Consider the following 25,111-nt stretch of genomic DNA (forward strand, 5'->3'; position numbering starts at 1 on the left):
AATGTAATGCAATGCATCACATCACTTTATACACTACTAGATCTCTCGTTATATGGATCTAATATATTAGTTCCGTTTGATATATCAACACTACCTCTGAAAATACTCTACCATAATAATATAATAGTTTATTCAATGACTTTTAGTACGATAAAAATCAACCAACTAAATCATTGCTTAAAACTCTTTAACTTAGTTGTCTTTGGAAGTAAAAATCATGAAAAATGAAAACAAGAATGTCAGATGTTGATTAAGTTGTCTGTGAACTCTGCTGACTGTGTTAAAATCAAAATAGTTGTAGTTGGAACTTAATTAGATATTCGTTGTTTTTGGTTTTTTCAAAATAAATTATAAGCCATTGTTATTTTTATTGAAAATTTATTTTTAATTATATTCATGACATTCGTTGAGATATACTTTGGGAGTAATTTTTAACTTTTAACAGCAGTTGAACAGGTAAGTTTTCATTGTTTTTTAATAAAGATTCAACTAAACTTAGGACATAGTCTATAAATAATTTAAATCAAAGTCTCTCTTTATTGTATTACTGAAACTAATTTTCCTACATAGCTAAAGGGGATATAAATTTTACTACTATCCATGACATGGGCGTGCTTGGTTTACACAGTTCTGAGCTAGGCTTTTTGTACTGCTGCCAACACCTCTCTTTGGTATAAGTTGTGGTATTGTTGTTCATTACTGAGTCAGTAACAATCCTTATGAAAGTTGAAATTTACTCTCCTTATCTATACAAATTCCTTTACCTAAATAGATCTGGTTTTCTACTAAATCATATTTAAGCCTACCTAATATAAATCTTATTCCTTCAAAATAGGTATATCCATTTAGGCTATGTTGATGCGAAAGCGTACGGTATAAGACATGTTTACAGATAGTAGAGTTAAGTTACCTATAAACCTAAAGGTACAGTTCCGCAGAGAACCTGCGATATATTATCAGATGAATAACCTTAAGTAGGCTATAGGGCCTATAGGTCCTATTGATAACTATATAAATTTATCATTCCTTTGTTTTTTCGGTACTTACGTATTATACGGAGGCCACTTATTTTACAGCGCGCTGCGGTGGTTAGGTTAGGTTGGTCTATTATAAATATGTTTGTAGGACTTTCCTACTTTCGTTATGAATCGAACCAGACAAGTCATAAAAGCTTCATGATGACCAAAACTAACCGCCGCAGCGCGTTGTATAAGGGTGACCTCCGTATAATACGTAAGTACCGTTTTTTCCCTATGTAACTTAAGTAAACATCAAATTGAGTTAAGCTATGGTTTGTTAAAATTGTTATTGATAATCAATAAAAACAATAATATTTTACCAATCAATGAAACAATAATAAGTAGGCTATATCAACAAAAACAAATAAGGCCTAACATAATATTTGATCAAAAATAAAAAATAAACAACAATAACTAAAACCAAAAACTAAACCACATTGAACCACGAACATACACAAACAAAATTACACATAAAAACAAATAAATACATGGTAGGCCTACTTTTACTTTACCCCGGTACGTAGCCTACATGTATTAAGTTTATACACACATCGGCTGGGGTCACACTGATGTCTGTAGGCAAAATCCCTTCAACTTTGGTTACGGCTTGAAACTAGGTCTGACAAAAGTCTGTAGCCGCCTACACCATGCAAAACATCGTGTGAATGTTTCAGATCCTCTGAACTCATCCCCCTCCCCAACACATATTTTTTTACCTCCAAACTTCCAACTCCATTTTCATCTGCAACTGGTAACGAACTTACTTATTTATGTATTCAAAGTACATCTCCATTTTACTTGTATCAAACCAAAGAAGTACATAAACTCAGGATGGCTAATTGTTAACATTTACAAGAACAAGAACATTTGAATTGATGTGTGAACTGCAATTGTGGTTGATGATTGAGACCACAGAAATGTTATTATAGAACATTATTTATTCTATGAAGAGACTAATTAGTCCCAAATGAGGGGGAACAAGCTACTATAGTGGTGGGTAAAGTACGTTAAGGAACACGATGTTCGTCTCAGATTTGAATCAGTTACAATAGTGGTGGATAAAGTACGGTTCGAGGAACACGACGTTCGTCTCAGATCTGAATCAGCTACAATAGTGGTGGATAAAGTACGGTAAGGAACACGACATTCGTCTCAGATCCAAACCAGTTAGAATAGTGTTGGATAAAGTACGGTAAGGAACACGACATTCGTCTCAGATCTGAACCAGTTAGAATAGTGTTGAATAAAGTACGGTAAAGAACACGACGTTCGTCTCAGATCTGAACCAGTTAGAATAGTATTGGATAAAGTACGGTAAGGAACACGACGTTCATCTCAGATCTGAACCAGTTAGAATAGTGTTGAATAAAGTACGGTAAGGAACACGACGTTCATCTCAGATCTGAACCAGTTAGAATAGTGTTGAATAAAGTACGGTAAGGAACACGACGTTCATCTCAGATCTGAACCAGTTAGAATAGTGTTGAATAAAGTACGGTAAGGAACACGACGTTCATCTCAGATCTGAACCAGTTAGAATAGTGTTGAATAAAGTACGGTAAGGAACACGACGTTCGTCTCAGATCTGAACCAGTTAGAATAGTGTTGGATAAAGTACGGTAAGGAACACGACGTTCATCTCAGATCTGAACCAGTTAGAATAGTGTTGAATAAAGTACGGTAAGGAACACGACATTCGTCTCAGATCTGAACCAGTTAGAATAGTGTTGGATAAAGTACGGTAAGGAACACGACATTCGTCTCAGATCTGAACCAGTTAGAATAGTGTTGAATAAAGTACGGTAAGGAACACGACGTTCGTCTCAGATCTGAACCAGTTAGAATAGTGTTGGATAAAGTACGGTAAGGAACACGACGTTCGTCTCAGATCTGAACCAGTTAGAATAGTGTTGGATAAAGTACGGTAAGGAACACGACGTTCGTTTCAGATCTGAACCAGTTAGAATAGTGTTGGATAAAGTACGGTAAGGAACACGACGTTCGTCTCAGATCTGAACCATTTTGAATAGTGTTGGATAAAGTACGGTAAGGAACACGACATTCGTCTCAGATCTGAACCGGCTACAATAGTGTTGGATAAAGTATGGTGAAGAACACGACGTTCATTTTAGATTTGAACCAGCCCGCTTAGATAGGACGGGAGGAACCGATAGCCCTAGTAAGTGGACATTTATAGAAATAACGAAAAACCGGCGGATCCGATCCGTTTGAGATATAAAATTACTTCTATCAAATTATGTCCGTCTTGGGCCATGCATTCTTCCAATATTGCACTGAAACCGTTAAACACTTTCTCTAACATTGTAGGTGAAAGGTTGGCTATTTCTTTGCGTATGGCTTTCTTCAGGTCATCCAATGTGCAGGTTTTGTTTGTGTTAACTTTTGATTTCAGCAGCCCCCACAAGAAAAAGTCACAAATCCGGGGAGCAAGCCGGCCACGCAATACTCTAAACGCAAGAATTTTGTCATCTGTATGAAAATAAATCATTTGCTCTGAAAATGCGTTGCGCTTTGCATAATCATTGGACTTCAACTGTTGCACGATAACCATTTTGTTTGGATAAAAGTGCAGGTTGTACCGTAATATTCTTCTTACCGAGCGGTCAGAGATGTACAGAGCTGCATCTTGTTTACCTGCAGGCCCCCCAGGACTGGCTTCCACAGCTTCTCTCTCTCTCCTAGGCATTCCATGCCATAGGCTATTTTAACTTAGTACTTTTACTTTCTCCCCCTATAGTATTTGGAAAAAGTACGGTAGGCCTACCGGTATTGTGTTTGTCAAAACTTTTGAGTCTGACGTTTGGATGGAAATATCCGTTTTGGGCTCCCCTGAACTGAACCCAAAAAAATGGTTTTAGAAGTAGGCTAATGTGTGTGTGTGTGGATGTGTACACAGCTACAGCCTAAGCCTATTGATTTTAATGGTAGGCCTAATTTTACAAATTTACCATTTAAATACACTCAGGTAGGCCTACACATAAAATAACCAAAAATGGGATTTTCACAAAAACGGCTCAAACAATTTTGATCAAAACTTAGTGTTTTAAATTTAGTCTTTATAACTTTGAAAAAAGGCATAACCCCCTAACGCTGTATAATGTATATGGTATGGATTAAAAAATATTGCGATGTTTGTTATTTTTCCCCATAAAAGTTTCCTCCTAGTTACCCCTGCAGCTTACCCCTTATTTTTTCTTTTAAAAGTAATAGGATGTAAAAGTAATTTTAATGTCAAGGTGTCAAGGTAAAGGAAGAAAGTATTTGTCTCTTAGCTAATACCGTTTTTTTATTAAGTTGTGCTGTGGAGCATTATCATTGTACACAATCTTACTATTTTCCTGGTTTGTAATGAGTAAGTTTATGCATAATTCCCATTGAGACTAAACAATATTTTAATCCTTTATCATGAAGAATCAAAAGTCCTTCTAAACAGTACAATATTGCAAGTTGTGTATAAATCCATAACTCTTTTTAATAAGCCAAGTGGATGTATTCCACACAGTCAATTATTAACTATTTGTGATATTTCCAGGGAAGATATGGTCCGATTATGTCAATAGTGAGAACTAAGGCGATGGAGAATCATGATGGTGAAGATCAAGGATCTACATTCTGGAAGAAAAGCACTAAACCAGTGCCTGGAAGGTAGTTTAATCATTTGTTAGATTACTATGGAAACAATGATGAGTAATCTACGATTTGTAAAAAGTGGTATAAAAAAATGTTTTTTATTTATCAGGTCGTAATATAATGGTTAATATCAGGCTACTATTGGTATCTGTTATCTGGCAATAGACCAACTGTTGTGTATAAGTGGTATGTTACTGACTAGGTCTAGTTTATGTTGAAACCACAGAGAGTTTATTGTGTTATGTCAAGTTGAACTTTTGTTTCATGTTTTTGTTCGGCAAATTTCAGTTGATGTTTAGAAAGAATAAGACTTAACTTTGAGCTGGAGAATAACACCTGTGTGTTCTAGTACTTTTTCACCATTGATATTTCTAAAACAGATGACTATGCCGGATATCATAAGCATAATATTGTTGACAAAACATCGACAAACCATCTCTTATTAGGCCGTAAAAAACCCATTTGAGTTGTATATCTAACCTCATCAAGATTTAGAATATTTGTATCATATTTATTATATTTTTCTGCAGACCCAGCCCAAGGAAGGAGGTACGAAGCAACTCCCAACAAAATTCAAGCTCTACGTCTTTTCAAGATTTTCAAGAAAGCGTGAGTGATGCATGGGAAATCGGAGACGATGAGTTTTGTAATATATTAGGTAAGTTCTAGTATGAGGTGTCCATTTTTACAAACCTATAAATGAATTTATCTATTATCTATCAACTATAGGAGTTGATAGATAATATTAAAAACCAATTTGAATTTGAATTTATTTAATCATTAAATGATGTTTAAAAATTATGAAATTTAACAAATAATTATTTTGATTTGAATCATTTGAATATAACTATAGGCTATGGTAAATTGGTAAGTTGGCTGTTGACTCCAAAGGAAATAGTTTTGACATAATTGGTTTCACGTTTTTAATTGTGTTATTGATGTATTGATTAACAATGTGAATATTGTTACTAAACCACCCTCATGGAAAATATAACCATTTTCAAAAAAATACAAATTTACAAACCCCATACAATTCAGCCACAAAAGCCATTATGGCTTGTCTGCAGCAATTATTCTAATTTTGTTTTTAACAGTGATTTTTTTATTCAATCAGTCTTTTGTTTCTCTTGTTTTTCTGTAAGAATTCAATAATATACCAAACCAATCATAGAATTTAAACAAAGTAGGCCTAGTCAGATTTTAACAATTATTAATAAACAATGAAAAAAGTAACAGTAATAAACGGATTTAAAACCATTAAAAAAGTAACAATAATACACATTTCTTTGTTTGAAGTTCATTGTTGGTGATGGTGAGTTAATGTTGTTCAAAGGTTTATTGCGGACATTTTCCATCACGAATGTAAAAAACAATACACAACGTTTCGGGATCTGGAATCTGATCCCGTCTTCAGGTGAAAAAACTTAACTAACACATTACAACTAACAATACACAAACGCCCAACCTAAGTTGGAATACACTACCGAGGGTAGTAGTCAAAAAATATGCACTGTATAGCAGTCAAGTCATGATACAACATGCAATTAATAACAAATCAAAAAACACTATAATCTATAAAAGGTTTACGTACAAAAAACTCACACAATGGAACACTAACAACACCGTACGCTATGACTCCACCAATGAGACTGAACCAACATGGCTGACCAATCGGAAACACGGAGACAACAGAAATGGCTTCCGGTCCCTGGAAAAGTAAAACCAACAAAATGGCGGAGCGATGTACGATGCCGCAAGATGGGTGTTAATTATGTTTATTCATATCACGAGTTTTACTACGAGTTAACATAACGTGCGAATTTTGAGGAGAACTCGTTATTTCCCTATTTATTGAACAATTAAGTTCCCTATCCTTTAGTTCCTTGTTCAAAATGGGTAGCCAAAGTGGCCTTATTTCAACCGATGACTGACTGATTGGTTGGTCTGCTAATTTAATGTATGAGGCTTCAATGAGTTTACGTTTGAAAAAATGAGGTTCCTTATGGACAATTTTTGCCTCTTCAAAATTCATACGATGATTTTCGGACCAGCAATGATGAGCGATCTTAGATTTTTCCACTAAACCTTTTTTGGTGTTTTCTCTGTGTTCTTTGATTCTAATGTTCAACGGTCTTTTTGTCTCGCCATAGTAAGGCCTGGAACAATCATTGCAATTTATTCTGTAAACACAGTTTTTAGTATCCTGAGTGTCATTTTTGGGTTTTGTTTTGACGAGACTCTGCCTAAGTGTGTTTTGTGTCCTAAATGCTGTTTGCACATTAAATTTCCTAGCAACCCTTCTGATTTTTTCCGACAGTCCTGACACATACGGGATTGACATGTGGACGAGTTTTTCCTTGCGATTTTGTAAAGGTTCACGCGTAGCCCTATCTTTCTTGCATTTGTTTATAATGGATCGAGGGTATCCGTTACTAGCCAAATCCTGTTCTACTTTCTTAATTTCATCCTTTAACTCATCCTGATTGGAGCAAATGCTCTTAGCCCTGTCAAACAGAGAGTAAGCAACCCCCTCCTTGACAGAAATTTGGTGGTTTGATTGAAAGTTTAGATACTGCCCTGTGTGTGTCTTTTTTCTATAAACAGATGTTCTAAGACTGTTCAAATGCTTTTCTACGCACACGTCCAAAAAGGGGAGTTTGTTTTGTGATTCCACCTCCATGGTTAGTTTTATGGAGGATGAAACGCTATTAAGATGCTCTAAAAACTCATTCAATTTATCATCTCCATGAGGGAAAACCACGAAAGTGTCATCGACATATCTCCACCATATCCTCGGTTTGAGCCGAGCTGAAGCCAAAGCTTTTTGCTCAAACTCCTCCATAAAGATGTTGGCAAAGATAGGTGACAATGGTGACCCCATGGCCATACCCTCATCTTGACGGTATAATTTACCCTCTAATTGGAAATAGTTACATTGAGTACACAACTCCAAAAGTTCCATTATGACGTTAACAGGGAGTTTAGTTCTGTTTGCTAAAGTATTGTCGTTTGTGAGACGGGTTTCAATTATTTTTAGGGTTTCCGAAACGGGGACATTCGTAAACAGACTTTCAACATCGAAGCTGACCAGCTTGTCAGTATCAGCCAGTACGATAGATTTAGACTTTTCTACAAAATCTTTGGAGTTTTTGATAAACGAATCAGTGTTTCCTACTAAAGGCTTTAAAATGTCCAGAAGGACTTTAGACAATTCCCTACAAGCAGAATCACGGGAGCTAACTATTGGTCTCAGAGGAACGTTAGGTTTGTGGATCTTAGGTAACCCGTACATGTGTGGAATTTTGGAATGGTGTGGTGTCAACCGAGTCCTTTGTTTGTCGCTAAAAAACTTTTTGTGTTTTCTTAGAGTACTAGCGATTTTACGCTCGAAAGTTTCTGTGGGGTCTTTTTTCAATTGGGTGTATTGGCCAGATTGCAAAGTTTCTAACATTTTTTCTTCGTATGTCACAGTATCAAGAACTACCGTGGCATTCCCTTTATCCGCGGGCAAAATCTTTACAGTACCGTCTTTCCCAAGGACTGATACTGCTTTGGTTTCCTCTTTACTAAGATTAGGTTTAGGAGTAGGAATTTTCTTTAGTAAAATACTAGCTTCACAACGGAACCGATCCCCCTGAGACTCAGGTAACCGAGAAACAGCAGACTCAATCCCTGTCACAAAATCCAGCGTTTTAACTGATTTAGGCACAACGGAAAAATTTAGCCCTCTGCTCAAAACAGAAATCTCAACTGGGTTTAGAACTTTAGAAGACAGATTCACAACTTGGTTTTTTGCATCATCACACTGTGAAATTTGAGTATTCCTATCAATGTTATCGGGAGGTCTGAGATGTTGTAGTTTAGCCTTTTGCCTAGCCTTCACATTTTCCGATTCTTTGTTGAACCTATTTTGTATGCTTTGAAAAATGTTTTGAAAATCAGAACCTATTATTAGTGCCAATTCAGCTTTTTTGTTCTCAATAGAGCTTTTCAGAAGTCTTTTTTCTAAACGGTGGTATTCAATTCTTTCATTGATTAGAGATTTAGAAGCTAAAGACATTATTTTGCTGGCTTTGAAACTTTTGTAAGGAGGCTTTAGGTAAAAACCTTTAGGTATCAAATTATCACGTTTGCATTTCACAAGAAAGGTCAAATGGTTTGTGTGATTAGCCAATTTTAAATGCATTTGTTCCAATTCACTTATTTGATTACTTACTCCGGGTCCGTACCGAGAATCAATTCTTTGTTTGAAGTTCATTGTTGGTGATGGTGAGTTAATGTTGTTCAAAGGTTTATTGCGGACATTTTCCATCACGAATGTAAAAAACAATACACAACGTTTCGGGATCTGGAATCTGATCCCGTCTTCAGGTGAAAAAACTTAACTAACACATTACAACTAACAATACACAAACGCCCAACCTAAGTTGGAATACACTACCGAGGGTAGTAGTCAAAAAATATGCACTGTATAGCAGTCAAGTCATGATACAACATGCAATTAATAACAAATCAAAAAACACTATAATCTATAAAAGGTTTACGTACAAAAAACTCACACAATGGAACACTAACAACACCGTACGCTATGACTCCACCAATGAGACTGAACCAACATGGCTGACCAATCGGAAACACGGAGACAACAGAAATGGCTTCCGGTCCCTGGAAAAGTAAAACCAACAAAATGGCGGAGCGATGTACGATGCCGCAAGATGGGTGTTAATTATGTTTATTCATATCACGAGTTTTACTACGAGTTAACATAACGTGCGAATTTTGAGGAGAACTCGTTATTTCCCTATTTATTGAACAATTAAGTTCCCTATCCTTTAGTTCCTTGTTCAAAATGGGTAGCCAAAGTGGCCTTATTTCAACCGATGACTGACTGATTGGTTGGTCTGCTAATTTAATGTATGAGGCTTCAATGAGTTTACGTTTGAAAAAATGAGGTTCCTTATGGACAATTTTTGCCTCTTCAAAATTCATACGATGATTTTCGGACCAGCTTAGATTTTTCCACTAAACCTTTTTTGGTGTTTTCTCTGTGTTCTTTGATTCTAATGTTCAACGGTCTTTTTGTCTCGCCATAGTAAGGCCTGGAACAATCATTGCAATTTATTCTGTAAACACAGTTTTTAGTATCCTGAGTGTCATTTTTGGGTTTTGTTTTGACGAGACTCTGCCTAAGTGTGTTTTGTGTCCTAAATGCTGTTTGCACATTAAATTTCCTAGCAACCCTTCTGATTTTTTCCGACAGTCCTGACACATACGGGATTGACATGTGGACGAGTTTTTCCTTGCGATTTTGTAAAGGTTCACGCGTAGCCCTATCTTTCTTGCATTTGTTTATAATGGATCGAGGGTATCCGTTACTAGCCAAATCCTGTTCTACTTTCTTAATTTCATCCTTTAACTCATCCTGATTGGAGCAAATGCTCTTAGCCCTGTCAAACAGAGAGTAAGCAACCCCCTCCTTGACAGAAATTTGGTGGTTTGATTGAAAGTTTAGATACTGCCCTGTGTGTGTCTTTTTTCTATAAACAGATGTTCTAAGACTGTTCAAATGCTTTTCTACGCACACGTCCAAAAAGGGGAGTTTGTTTTGTGATTCCACCTCCATGGTTAGTTTTATGGAGGATGAAACGCTATTAAGATGCTCTAAAAACTCATTCAATTTATCATCTCCATGAGGGAAAACCACGAAAGTGTCATCGACATATCTCCACCATATCCTCGGTTTGAGCCGAGCTGAAGCCAAAGCTTTTTGCTCAAACTCCTCCATAAAGATGTTGGCAAAGATAGGTGACAATGGTGACCCCATGGCCATACCCTCATCTTGACGGTATAATTTACCCTCTAATTGGAAATAGTTACATTGAGTACACAACTCCAAAATTTTTTCAAACGTAAACTCATTGAAGCCTCATACATTAAATTAGCAGACCAACCAATCAGTCAGTCATCGGTTGAAATAAGGCCACTTTGGCTACCCATTTTGAACAAGGAACTAAAGGATAGGGAACTTAATTGTTCAATAAATAGGGAAATAACGAGTTCTCCTCAAAATTCGCACGTTATGTTAACTCGTAGTAAAACTCGTGATATGAATAAACATAATTAACACCCATCTTGCGGCATCGTACATCGCTCCGCCATTTTGTTGGTTTTACTTTTCCAGGGACCGGAAGCCATTTCTGTTGTCTCTGTGTTTCCGATTGGTCAGCCATGTTGGTTCAGTCTCATTGGTGGAGTCATAGCGTACGGTGTTGTTAGTGTTCCATTGTGTGAGTTTTTTGTACGTAAACCTTTTATAGATTATAGTGTTTTTTGATTTGTTATTAATTGCATGTTGTATCATGACTTGACTGCTATACAGTGCATATTTTTTGACTACTACCCTCGGTAGTGTATTCCAACTTAGGTTGGGCGTTTGTGTATTGTTAGTTGTAATGTGTTAGTTAAGTTTTTTCACCTGAAGACGGGATCAGATTCCAGATCCCGAAACGTTGTGTATTGTTTTTTACATTCGTGATGGAAAATGTCCGCAATAAACCTTTGAACAACAAAATACACATTTGGAACAGTGAACAGTGAACAGTGAATAAACTATTAAAAAAGTAACAACAATAAACATTTGGAACAGTGAACAACAATGATAAAATATGAAACACAGTCATTTTGAACTCAGATCTAGATATAAATTCTTTAACTTCTTCTTTATAACTTTACAGTAACATATATTCCTCAGCTGTACCGGTAAACTGTTTAACAAGAATGGAACTAAATATTCCCTTGTTCTTTTAGAATATTTGTTGTTCTAGGCACAATAAAGAACATTTGCCTTGAGTTGTAACTATGAACATTAAGGTTTTTGAACTCATCTGAAAAATAATAATCTGATGTAATTAAAAACTTAAACAGCCCATCAACTGGCAAAACGTTGACCAACACCTAAACAATGAAATCTGCGGGGGATTTCATTGACTTATCTTGTTGTTTGGCAAACTAGCTGTTAAGACCAATCATTTAATGGCTAGTACATGTCTGTTGACTAAACACAGAGAATGTTTATGTAACTGTAATAATGATAAAACTAAGTCTTAACTAATGGAAATATGTTGATATAATGTAGTTCACACTAAAACGAGTAGTACTGTAGAGGGTCGAATACCTATCGGAAATAACTCGGGATTGGGAATGTTCGGATGGATTATTTTTTTTTTATAATCAGTCATTTATTAAAAAACACAGACTAGATATTTTACATTGATTGACAAAATTTAAATTTATTTGTCACCTGAGATTTAAGCAACGTCTATGAGCATACCTTACGGTCTTGGGGACAAAACTGATTGTCTCCCGCAAAGGTAGTAGAAACTGTGATCATATACCATGTGATCTCGGTGACACTAGTTATTGCGTCTCCCACAATCGCAGAACACACATTTGCAGCGGTTACTTGTTGAACTCTTTGTTTCTTTCTTCCCTTCCTTTCCAAAATTTCGGTTGATAGGGTCACCGCAAATTACTAGCAATTTAGAACAGGATAGTAACTATGAAAATTAAATAATTTCTTGTTTTATTGCAGATATGAAAATATCAAAACAGGTGGTTCACTCAACAGCCCTTAGTGTAATCAACAGCCATCGCAGTAAAACCTCGTCTTCCCAACAATCATCAACAGAATGCAACTCTAGCGGCCAACCACAACCTCAGAATGCCAAAAATGGTGAGATCCCAGGTATTGCCTAACCTAACCTACTAACCATATCTCATGATTACTTGGAAAAAATATTAATACAGTATAGGCCTATAAATAAGAGACTGAACAGTACATTTGTGTGTCAAGAAATTTGTTAAACTAAGGTTAGATGAGCTGTTATTCACTGTCATATAAAACAGTACCCACTCAACCATGAAAACCTTAGAACCGTGAATAAACTGTAAATTTTGTCGTCTGTAAAGTAAAACATTGATTGAGCCATGAGTTTCAAGATAAAATATTAAAAATAGGGATGAGCCGTTTCTCATTCTCAATAATCATTGACTTTGGGTTCAATAATGGCTTCAAAATCTCTTACAATTGCAGGGCAATCGCTTTTGAGGCTCGACTCAGCTTGAAAAGTGAGGCACACACTTGTGGTATCTTAACTTAGTCAGGATATGGAATCACCTCTGATTTGGCTGGAGTTTGTCCATTATGTAGGGAAACAGCAGAAAAATTGCAGTTGTGTCCCTACACTGCTCCAGTTGTGTTGGAGGTCTGCTACAGTGCGCTGCGATGCAGCAGCAATTTGGCTTGTACCCAGCCTAAAACCTTGACCTTTATCCACCTCATAAAAAATGCAGATATTACTGTTAAAACCCAAAATGTAATTTTCAAGTTTGAGTGGAAACTCGTACAAGCCTACTTATTTTATGATGGTGCTATAGCTTTTGGATTATCGATGATTATTAAAAATTGGGTACACATGCTCATACTAATCCACAGTTTAGATTCAAATACTTTTGGCACAATGGTGCCATTCTAAGGCTGTATTAGGACATACATTCCAGGATCTCATTTAAAATTACTTAGGCATCATTCATTTACTATTATGCATTCCATGAGTAGGCTATTATACATTTCTTAAGCTCTTGGAATTGCGTTCTCTCATAAGCTGTAGCTGCTGGGTTGGTTTCAGAAACAACTACTTCAGAAGAAAGAAAGGACTCGGGTACAGCTCATAACTCTCCTACAAGCAGGTTCAACAATACTCATCGCCAACACACTAAACTCAAAGTGGCTGTCGGTAAGTTTTCTTTGATTTTTAATCCCACATATGTTGGTATTTAAAGCTGTTTAATGGCCATTGCATGATCTGATTTTTTGATGTTTTTGCTTGGGATTGTTTGAATAATCATACAAATCCAAAGTTAGCTTTTGTGAACGCCAACAACCAAATTTTTAACGGGATAGGGAATACCATGTTATATTTAAATATTTTATTATATATATTTATTAGCAATTTTCTACTGTTACTACAAAATTGTACTGTACTTCCTTGATTTGGATAACAATCGTTATTTGTACATTCTAAAAATAGTTAGTGTTTGTGATGATTACAATTGCTTTTGTCATACAAAGTACATTTAAAGTAATATTGAAATGCTGTTAAATATTTAAATTAGAAGTGTGCAACCTGCTCAATCCTCGAGCCATGCAGAGCCTGGCCTACAAGATCGAGAGATCAAGTACAAAGTTGGAAAATTAAGCTTGAGCTGAGCATTTACGATTACTATTGTAAAACGAGTAGTAGCGTGATCGATAAATTCACGCTTTTGCTGCGATCGCAGAAGAGTATGATGACGTTTCTGTGGTTACGTGGCGCGAGCGCACGCGGACTACCTGCTACGTTGTGACAGATTTGACAGCGCTAATCAAGTATACTGTACACTTATAATCGTAAAATTATCCATGTTGAACCTAAAATGCCCTGGAAATAACTAACATTGAGTTATTGACTTTTTTATTTATTCATTAATACATGCTTATGTAATAATTAATACAACTTTTTAAATGCTTTTTAGATACCTTTTTACATTGTTTCTTTCTCTTTTATGTACAAAACTAATTATACTGGAGAGCTATGTATTTGGTAATAATACAAATTAAAACACACAAAAAATGTAACTTATCAACTCATCAGTTGTAATGGGTGGTCTGCCCACAAAATGACGAGCCTCTTCATGCTAACATCTGGTGATCTTTGTATAACATACTTTTGACTTGCATAGGCCCCTAGCTTTTTATTTTTATTTTTTGTAATCATGATTAATTCACTGCGTGGTCAATCTACTCGTGGATAATCGGGAGTCTATTGCATACTGGCCTATACATGTCATGTCATTTGCATTTTAAACCACTACCTTTCCTTACACCTACTAATGATTCCTGCCCATTTCCTTTTTTCAGGCGCCAATTTCCATCTCCGTCCCAAACCTTCCTTTCTGAGTTATTTTTGTGGTTTAAATCCTTGGAGATTCTTTCAGTCAACAGCTTTAGAAAAAGGTACCGATATAGTAGAAGAAAAAGGGTTGATTACTAGATTTGATTATTATTTTATTCAGTTTAGTCTTAAAGAAGTTATAAATGTACCAAAAATCAAATGTAAGTATTTTTACTCTTGCAATTTTTATATAATATAATAAGTTTTTAATGATTTGAAATATACAGGGTGATTCACGGGAACGGAAACGGACACTTTTGCATTACTTGGTGACAGGTGGAGGATGAAATTCAGGTTTATGGTCATTCAGCTCCCTATCCAATGCCATTTAGTTCCCATTATGCCGCTGTGGTCGAAAGTCTATTTCATGTTTGCATACGATGCTTTTGTAAAAGTGGTGGAGTCAACTGTGAAACTCAACGATGTTTTAGACGTCAACTTTCGTATTGATCGTCATGGCGAAGTTTCGAGTCAGAATAAAATTTAAAGGTGAGCTAATTCATTTAGAACGTAAGGATCAAATATGAAAACAAAACCACCCGGACCACAGTTTGGTGTGAAGTAGAAAATGTGGGGTTTATAGGCCATCTTTCTTTGAAGAAAAAGAACTCACGTCACTGTTAACCCTCCGAGTGTTATTTGTCGCTGCAGCGACACATAACACACTTTGTGTAGTGTTTTGTGTCGCTGCAGCGACTCACAAACACTGTTTACGGCGAAGGCTCTATGACTGACAAAATCGGATTGAACTGGATCGAAGGTATCGTTTTATTTGACAGATTCAGAGCTTTCTCCGTAGGTCTGTCTCTAAGCGCTTTTCATTTTAGTTCCGAAAATATTGTAGCAGACAGCTGATGTGCGTATTTGTAAACAGCTTGGTTAACCTCGGACCGATGACTGATGTGTTTTATTACGTTTATCATTGTTTTAGTGTTAAAAATCAAAAGTAGTGATATACGTGGTGCATTATAAGAAGATATAAGTGATTTTGAAGGGCTGGTTGATGATCCTGAAGAAGTAGGTAGTGATATTGATGTAAATTATCAGCCAGATTCCTAGCTATGGTTAGGCTATGCATTCTTAGCTAAACGCTATGTACTGAAATCTGTTTTTCACTCATAACTTATTTATTTGATAACTTACCTCACTATATGATTATATATTTGTAATCCTCATAAAATTTAGAACAAAGTGGCTATTTTCAAATATTTATAGGCCTATAATTTATACAATTTCATTGAGCGCGAACTTATTTTTTTTTTTTTTCCAAAATATTTTTTTTTACCTAAATTTTTTTTTGAACAAACTTTCCTTATGTTTTATATATAATATTGAAGCCCATGATTTTCCAAACAAAATGGTATATAGAACAGTATAATTAACATTGTTTTTAAGCTTCTCAGATCCGTTTTAATAAAACCTTGCAAATGAGCAAAAAATAGACAGACATTAAGGCCAAAACAAGGGACACTCGGAGGGTTATTTCTGCACGATATGCGAACATGATAAAGAGACTTTTTCATTCCAAAACCTAGAAGGCAGAACATTTACATCATGAACATATGGTGGTTTCCACTGCTTACCTGGCCAAAGCCTCTTTGGCAGCAGTTTGAGTGTTATTTCCTGGGCATGAGATCTCATGATTTGGTGATGTTGTGTGGCCTCCGCGTTCAACGGACTTGTCAATGTCAATGTGTGACTTCTTCCTGTGGAGTCACCTGAAGACATGTGGTTACATTACATTACGTTTTTGTCAAAGGAGCCTAGACTCGCCGTCGACTACCCGGTACCTATTTTCACTTAACTCGGGCCCCGTAGTGTCGGCCGGAGCTTACGCACCAACCGTAGATACACCATGGGTGGATGACTTAAGGCCATCAAGCTCACCGGCTGCCGAAGCAACCCTTCGGAAAGAGGGTTACCCCTCAATCCTAACCAGGGATACCGGTTACTTGGTCGCACGTACACTCCAAATGGGTTCCACCAGGGCCGAAACCCTGAAGGACCATTATGGAATGCCCTGAACGCAACACAGTGCAAGCAACACTCGGGACCTATCTAATCCCTGACAGGCCGAAACCCGCCATCATAGCCAGGAGAAAGGGGACCACCTATTTCCATACTACCCGATCGAGGCCTACCCATTCACTGGGAAACCAGGGATAACCAGGGCGATAGATCCCAGATACCCCCGGCGGGCTTGATCCCAGCACCCAATCTACTTCATTTGCCCAACTAGCCCAACATCACTGCCAGGCCATCAGGGTTTCCCAAAAGGAGGCTGGTATAGAAGTGGGACCCACCCGGATGAACCTATCCACCAAAGGTGGTGACACCCTTAACTAAATTGAGGTTCCAGGGAGAACCCCCCACACTCTCGAGAACCATACCCTCCGGGCTCAGAGACAGGGATACGCTAATGGAGTGTGACCACCAGCCGTTGCCCTCAGACTGCGGAAAGTTCCGTTCCCCTAGAGTGTCCCCGTGAGCTTAAGGGTACTCGCCCATTTTCACCTCCCAGGAAAAGGCTACTTCCAAAGTCGAGGATTTGCCACACAAAATGTCGGTTGCACACAACAAGCGAGCCGAAGCCCATAGAACCACAGCCACAGGCAGATGGGAGATTGATGGCACATTACCACCTCTCCAAGAGCTGAACACCTCACCATCCTGGATGGAGGAATGTCACTGGGGACCTTCCCCTAAGGGGCTGGCTTGCCCAGTTGTCCATAACTATGGCCTACTTGAAATGCCGATATTCAGCACATATCGCATATTTGGTATTCAGGCACATGTGATTACAAAAAAAAAAAGAAAAAAGAAAAAAAAAACACGTATTCTGGAACAACTGAACAAAGTGGAAACAAGTTTTCTTGAAATGGGTGTCCGTTTCAATGGCCATCATTTGAGCACTGTAATTATCAAAACTTGAAATAAGGTATTTTCTATTTTATTTTGTAAAAGTCACAACTTTCCCTTCATTTCTTTGTCCATAAAACGTTTCTATGCTCATAACTTTAAGAGAGCAATCATTTTTTTTATCCATCTGTTTCCCGTGGACCATCTTGTATTTTGTCATGTTATTGTTGTTTGTTATATTGTCAAGCTACTCTAGTTTCACTACAAATGGTAGTTGGCTAGGTAGCTGAGTGGTTTGGGTGTTTACTAATGCCAAAAAACGGCAGTCTTTCTAAACAAAAACCAGCCATTCAACTTTGAAATTTTATTTTTACATTTTTTACCACAAATTTTAAATTTGTCCCATGATACACTATTTATAATTGAAGTTAATTTGTTTGGGTGCAGGAGCAGACAGTGAAACAATGGTGGGGAAAGTAGCTAAGTTTCGACTGCTACTGGAGTCTAATCTCTTGAACTTAGAAGATCTGCGACACCTCAGCTGGTCAGGAATACCTGTTGAGGTTCGACCTATTGCCTGGCGGTTGTTGGCTGTAAGTATACTTGTACACTCACATTTGGACTGATGTTTTGTCCTTTTACTCTAAGGTGCATCACCATTGCCTTCTTTAAGTGAAAAAGTTATGGATTGTTTTCTAAGTTAATTCAGGTTCTTAGTCTGTTAAAAATATTCTCAGATATTTTACACTACGAGAGCTTACATTTTAATGATAATGAAGGCTTAATTTGGGGAAACTCTTTAAAATGGCATGTTAAGACCTCTGGAGAAAATATCCTGAAGTTTAAACTAAACAGGGTGTTTGGTAGTCAGTGTCAAAGATTTTAAGGCATTATTACACACGCAAATTGCGATGAAAAGACATAATTTGGATAGTTATATGTTACTCCTACTTCCGGGAAAAAGCCATTTTTAGATTTTCCAAAATTTCTTGAAATTGCCTAATAAAATCTTATTTTTCTCAACTTTTAGCCCCAACACAATAATATTTTTAATGACATGTTTAGAATCTGCATTGGATTCCCTATCAGAAAACAGTCGTTAGTTCTCAGATGTGAAAGAAACTCATGGAGAGAAGATGGAATGTATGATGAGTAAACATGGCAAATTATTGTTGGCTTAAAAAGGATACAAATTTCGGATTGATAGAAAGTCGTTTGTAGGGGTTGCTTGGCGATGTGTTAAAAGATCAAATATCTATGTACAGGGTTTTCATAAAATAATGGTGGGGTTAAGTTATGAAATAAAACAAAAACGAGGAAAGATTCAAACAAACTATTTATTTTGTTGAATTCCTGACATCAAAAAGATTTTATAAATAACTAATAAGCTTCAACATGACAACCATCTCTTGCTCTACAGACGTCCAGACGATGATCTATTTCTCTCCACATGTGCAACATTTCTCTCGTTACAATGAAGACTGAATCTCTTGATCTTTCTAGTAGATGGGCTAAATATCGAGTTTTTTTTAGAATATAAGAAAATACAACTTGAAGTTTATTTAAAAGAATAAGTAGGTTGTTGATTAGCACAACAATCAACACAGCTGTTTTGATTAATGTAAACAAAACTGTTTGAGCTACCTGATCCAGGGGTATCAATATGAAATATTTAATTGGTCTTATAATAGGTTTACAAACAGTTCAAACCCCACCATTATTTTATGAAAACCCTGTATATTGACGGATGAAAGTGAAGGTGTTGTGCTTAAAAGTAATATAAACCATATTCATCCCAAACCATTGGGAAGTTGAAGGATATGTTTGGTTGAGAGATATTTATAAAAGCGGGAATAAAAATTAATTCAACTGACTAATATTTTGACCGCTGCACGCATTTGTACACTGCCCTAAACCGACCACTGCGCGCAACAAGTGTGCCATTTTTGACCACTCCACACAATGTGTCTCTGCCCTTTTGAACAGGTGTTTTAACTTTCCTGTCCCAAAATATTTTTTTATGGATAATGTAGCATAACCACTTGTGTTTTGAGTAGAATGTGTCGATTGTCGATACCACCGATTCTTGGGTATCGGTATTGAGAATTGATAAGCATCGATTGATCAAAGTTGACATCGATACCCTGCAATGTCTGCAGTGATCAGGTGATAAAAATCCTCGCTTTTGCTGCAGAAGGTGATACAATAACGTATCCATTACTGTTGGTGTAAATTAAAATGAATGTCTTGTGTTGTTACCAGGGGTACCTACCAGCCAGCTTGGAGCGTAGACAAGCTGTCATGGAGCGTAAAAGACTCGACTACTGGAACTTAGTAAAGCAGTATTTCGACACAGAGAGAGATGAGACTTACCAAGACACTTATAGACAGGTATAACAGTTGCAAAAATGTCAGTTTATCAAGATAATTTTTTCCTAATGCATTTCATCAAGATAAAATCGAACAACCATTATGTTTAATGCAGTATTAACTAATGAACATTTAGGGCATCTTAACAAATACCCCTGCTGCAGTAAACCTGAAAACTAAGGACATTTTCATTCTCATTGGATTTTCACTTAAATATTTCGTTAAACATGTCAGATTTATTCCCTATTTAAATAACATTAGGTTGAACAAGTTGAGGTTTGCTGCGTCAGGGAACGGTAATAATGCATGTTTTGTATTGAAATAGTCTAGGAAGATGTTAACCCATTTGCCTAATTTGATTGAAATACATCCTTAAAGTAGCAAAGCCATAGCTTTTCCAAGCAAGCCAAAACAGTCTTTGTTTATTTTAAAAGGTTTGGTAATAGAAATTAATGCTGAAATATCCATCATCATAAAATTGTCCGACTTTAATCAAAGGTTTTGTTATATTTAGAATAATACCCTTTAGCCATTCAATATATCCAGTCATATTTGAGGTTAAAACTTCAACAATTTAAATGCTCAGTATACTTGGCGGTAACGCTGTATTTTTTCCATTCCTTTATCGATTTAGTTAACTCAACACAATTGTTGTGAACATTACTTTGCTGTATACTTACTTCCATTGGTTCTGATCTGTGCATTCTAGGATGTTTTTATTTTAGCTGTTATACATAGCCTAACATAATTTTGTATTTCAGATTCACATTGACATTCCTCGAATGAGCCCCTTAATCGCCCTTTTCCAACAAAAGACAGTTCAGGAAATGTTTGAGAGGATTTTGTTCATCTGGGCTATTCGACACCCTGCTTCAGGCTACGTTCAGGGAATAAACGATCTGGTTACTCCGTTTTATGTTGTTTTCCTTCAGGAATTCCTGCCTGAAGGTATGTACAGATTTTTATCATTTTCAAAACTTATAGTAACTAACTCTGAATTCCAATGCTTGTTCTGTGATTGGTAAAATTTACTCACAAATATCTACCTACAAACTTACTATAGCAAATTTAAAAATCTATTAATTTTACTCTTGCATGACGTCAACCAGTTTTTTTTAAACAGTATACAGTAGACCCCCATGGGTAACTGAGTCATCGTAGATAATCAAAATCATGGATAATGCAATCCTAGCCTAAAATACCCTGGAAGCAACTAACAGTGACTTTGCTTATATTGTTAAGCTTTAATACATGTTTAGGTATCAATAAAGCATTTTAAACACAATGTACATGACTGTTGACTTTGATTCATATACGTCTATTTACAAAACAAATAATATTGGAAAGCCTATGTATAGAACTAATAGAAACAAAAATAATAGCATGTATGAAATATAACTTTAAACTCGTCTGTGGTCAGTGAAGTAAACAACATCAACACTTAAGTCTGCCTGCGAGATGATGGGCTTCCTCAAATTATACATCTTGGGTGTTACTGTATTTAACATACATTTAACTTGCGATCGTGGTCAATCCAATTGTCGAAAATTGAGAGTCTACGGTAGTTACATCTCTCTTACTACTTTATGTACGCAACATTTTTAATGCTTTATTATATCCTGTTTCTTTTAAAAACTTTATGATCTGTCTCTCTTTTAAAAATTGAATACAAATGTATAATTTTTCTAGCTCTAGGGAAGAGTTATTTTAAAGGGATACAAAACATCACAATTTAGTTAATTTATCAAGATTCTGTTTCTTACCGAGGCCATACAAGGTGGCTTTGCCTCCTGATTTCCAAATTATAGTTTGTTGGTCAACACACCATTTTGGGATGTTTTGAATTTTGAAATTCAACGTGAGTAACAACAAACTATAATTTAGAAAGAATGTGTCAAGAGTTAATTTATATAGCCTTATAATGGAACAAAACCTATCTTAAAATCGACCTCTCGGTTAAGTTGATCCTTGTCTGGTAAAAACTGTGCCTTTGGGCTATAAATCAAAATTATTTTACATATATGATACAGTCTTTAGCTGTAGTGCACTTTCCTACCACAAAGGCAACATATTAAGACCTTAACCTGGAATCACTGCCTGTTATTATTTTTAATTCTGCTTCCACTTATTTTCTGCATACCAAAATTAACCCATTTTATTGTGTTTTAGGTGGTGATCTTGATACCCTTGAAGTGAACACTTTGCCAAAAGAACACCAAGACATCATTGAAGCTGATTCTTTTTGGTGCCTTTCCAAATTTCTTGATGGGATACAAGACAATTATATTTTTGCCCAGCTCGGAATCCAGCATAAAGTAAAACAGTTGAAGGAACTGATTCAAAGGATAGATGGTAAGTGGTAAATAATATAATCTTTATCAGATTCAAATCATTACATTTTAGTGTCTTTTGTCTTTTGAGGAGAACGAGAGTAACTTTTAGAAATGTGCAAGACTGAATATTATTTTCAATGAGAACAATACAATTGATGAAATTTAGGTTAGTGCTCTAGTGTTGGTTCGGATCCAACCAGTCACACTGGTAAAATAGGATTTAAACTGCTGTTTCATTTTAGTTCAAAAGTACATGTATTCGCATAAAGCAGAGAAAGCGCTACAGTAAGATGTTCTGTTGAGCAGGCACTCTACACAAGCACTTACAAAGACATGGAATAGATTATCTGCAGTTCTCGTTCCGTTGGATGAACAACTTACTTACACGAGAGATTCCTCTAAGGTGTTCCATCAGATTGTGGGACACTTACCTCGCAGAGTCAGACAGCTTTGCTTCCTTCCAGCTCTACGTGTGTGCTGCGTTCCTCCTCCACTGGAGACAGGAGCTGCTTCTAGAGCGAGACTTCCAGGTACCAACCTTAATATAACGAACCTCGGTATAGTAAAATCCTCGGTAAAACAATTTTTCCAAATACCGAAGAATTGACCATTTATTCGTTTTGGATTTTATCTCTTCATAAAAAATTAACTGTACTCACAGTCACAACGATAATATAACAAATGTTTATTAATCTTGGCAAAAATAAATTAACATCAGTTTAGCAAATAATAACCTCATTATACCACCTACACAGCACATGGTGTCTTGAAAAAGCATAGTCTAGCATTCCATTCCTATTGGTATTATTGATAGGTTTCAGTTTCCGTGGAAAATTTAGATTGTTCAGTACAATGGATAATTTTGTGTCACCAAATCGGATTGCTCAATGGACTTGATCACCATCGCAACACCTAAGCAGACCACTGTAACTGACTTTTTCGCTAAAAATAGGATGAACATAGTCTCATCAATTTTGCCAATGAAATGTTCCTACAACATGCAGATGACAACAATTAAATTCTTCTAACATCTTCATCTGCTATCGCAGTGAAAGGGGGATTTTGTGATCTTCGCAGACACATTTTGCGATCTCTAAAGCTCAGCTTGAGCTCAATTTTCTAACTTAGTGCTCAGGCTTTGAGCCTCTCGCAGAGCTTTAGATTTATATCTATAATATATATTTAAACTAAATTTGTTCTACTCCTGATTCCATGTGGAAAAATACACTATTTAAAATGAGTTAGGGAAAGTGTAGTTTATAGCACTCAGAACCTGAAAGCATTTTACAGTTACAACATATTCTTTTATGGCCAATCCACAAAAATCAAACAGGAAATTTCAGAAATTTGTAAAATATATATTTTTTTAATATTGACATTGATCACTCTTCACCAATCTTCATTACCAAAAAAACACATATTAGTTGGATAGTAGTGTTTGCCTGGATGTCAGACTGCAGGTTACAATAATTTAACACTGCTATTTACAAATTCTTGCTGTGTTTATATTGTAATACTGTTACAGGGACTGATGTTAATGCTTCAAAACCTCCCCACACATAATTGGACTGACGCAGACATCGGTGTACTTGTTGCGGAAGCTTATCGTCTCAAGTTCACTTTTGCTGACGCCCCAAACCATCTTCAAAGCAGTGATAACAGATGACCAAGAATCTAAAATCATCCCTGAAATGTCTGTTGATGGATTCCAGTGTTCAAAGTTTGGCACAATGTACAATTTATTGTTATAAATAATGTTTTTAACTAATGTATTTTTTCAGTGTCATCTAATATAGACCTGTAAATCGTTTAAATCAAAATTACTCGGAGGTGATACATGTAATTTTGATCCTTGTACATAATGACCCAATTGGAATATGAATATTAAATGCAAATAGTAAAAGATTTATTTAGCGGTAATTGTCAAATGAGATATCGATATCATAATATGAAAATATCAGAAATATATCAGTACGCTTTTACAAAATATGTCGCCTTTTCATTACCTTGTATTGTAGCAAAATTAGACTGTCTCAGCTGTAATAAACATTTTTCCTGAACAAACAATTCACACAAGCATAATACAACGGTATTATTAATCCTCCATTAAGGAAGTTACCTCTGGCTAAGCAATTACTGAAGATTTGTTTGAATTACTGCTTCATATACCTTCATGCATGGCTAGCCAATAGCCAAGATTTTCTCTACTAGTAGTGGTGGTAAGTTACCTGTGAGGTGTTGTAATATTACCAGAAATTGTTCTTCATTTATAACTTTTAATACTATGCCAAAAATTAGTCCTGGTGGCAATGCACCATGGAAAGTGAGTTATAGACAAGGAGTAAACCTGAAAGACAGCAAAACACATTCATTTTTGTATTTTCTTATTCAAAATTGTGTAATTGAATCTTACTTTAATATTATGAATGGAAGACGTATGGATGTTTGTGTGTAGTCTGTTATTCAATCATGGAAAAACTACAAGACTGACAGAGCAAACTTTTTTCAGAAATAGAACCAATACACTAGGACATGGGCATCTTTTTATTTTCAAATTCCATAAAGGCTCCCATGAAACGAATGCAGTAGTATACGTATACTTCTGATCAAAAACTTGTTTTTAAACCATCCTCTGAAACGATCAAGTCCTAACAAATTAAGTAGCCTACTTAGCTAAATCAAGGATGCTGTACATTATATATAAATGAATGTGTAAAAGTACAGAAATATGTAGTTTTGGGCTTATACATATACTTGATAACTAATATTTCCACCCGCTTTATCAACAGTTGAAGATTTTGAGATGGCAGTTATAATTCAAATAACATAAGAACAACTTTTGTAGACCTCTTTAACCGATATAGTGAAATAGCCTGAAAAGGCATTT

At 36.0% G+C, this 25,111-nt stretch overlaps 1 protein-coding gene across 2 annotated transcripts; it reads left to right on the forward strand.

Moving 5' to 3' along the window:
* Positions 1 to 269: 269 nt before the first annotated feature.
* LOC128998762 (TBC1 domain family member 22B-like) lies at positions 270 to 24,211 on the forward strand. Of its 2 annotated transcripts, none has more exons than XM_054425103.1 (11): positions 270 to 456; positions 4,573 to 4,685; positions 5,201 to 5,328; positions 12,262 to 12,414; positions 13,358 to 13,465; positions 17,969 to 18,114; positions 19,784 to 19,912; positions 20,653 to 20,839; positions 22,061 to 22,243; positions 22,531 to 22,754; positions 23,750 to 24,211. In XM_054425103.1, exons 2-11 carry the CDS (start codon positions 4,591 to 4,593, stop codon positions 23,888 to 23,890), a joined length of 1,494 nt encoding a protein of 497 aa, XP_054281078.1. In that variant the 5' UTR covers positions 270 to 456; positions 4,573 to 4,590; the 3' UTR covers positions 23,891 to 24,211. The 2 variants fall into 2 exon arrangements, with proteins under 2 accessions (XP_054281078.1, XP_054281079.1); XM_054425104.1 differs by having other exon boundaries at positions 271 to 456; positions 12,262 to 12,402.
* The last annotated feature ends 900 nt before the right edge of the window (positions 24,212 to 25,111 follow it).

Source organism: Macrosteles quadrilineatus, unplaced genomic scaffold (genome assembly GCF_028750875.1).
Source record: "Macrosteles quadrilineatus isolate MER2022 unplaced genomic scaffold, UCM_ALF_1.0 Scaffold_7__1_contigs__length_78375512, whole genome shotgun sequence".
Taxonomy (NCBI): Eukaryota; Metazoa; Arthropoda; class Insecta; order Hemiptera; family Cicadellidae; genus Macrosteles; species Macrosteles quadrilineatus.

What these genes read in the sequence shown, in the direction of transcription:
- LOC128998762 (XM_054425103.1), top strand. Translation starts at nt 4,591, where the DNA reads ATGTCAATAGTGAGAACTAAGGCGATGGAGAATCATGATGGTGAAGAT. An exon ending in CAAAAATGGTGAGATCCCAG is followed by an intron (nt 12,415 to 13,357) that starts GTATTGCCTAAC and finishes GGTTGGTTTCAG; the next exon opens with AAACAACTACTTCAGAAGAA. An exon ending in TTCTAGAGCGAGACTTCCAG is followed by an intron (nt 22,755 to 23,749) that starts GTACCAACCTTA and finishes ATACTGTTACAG; the next exon opens with GGACTGATGTTAATGCTTCA.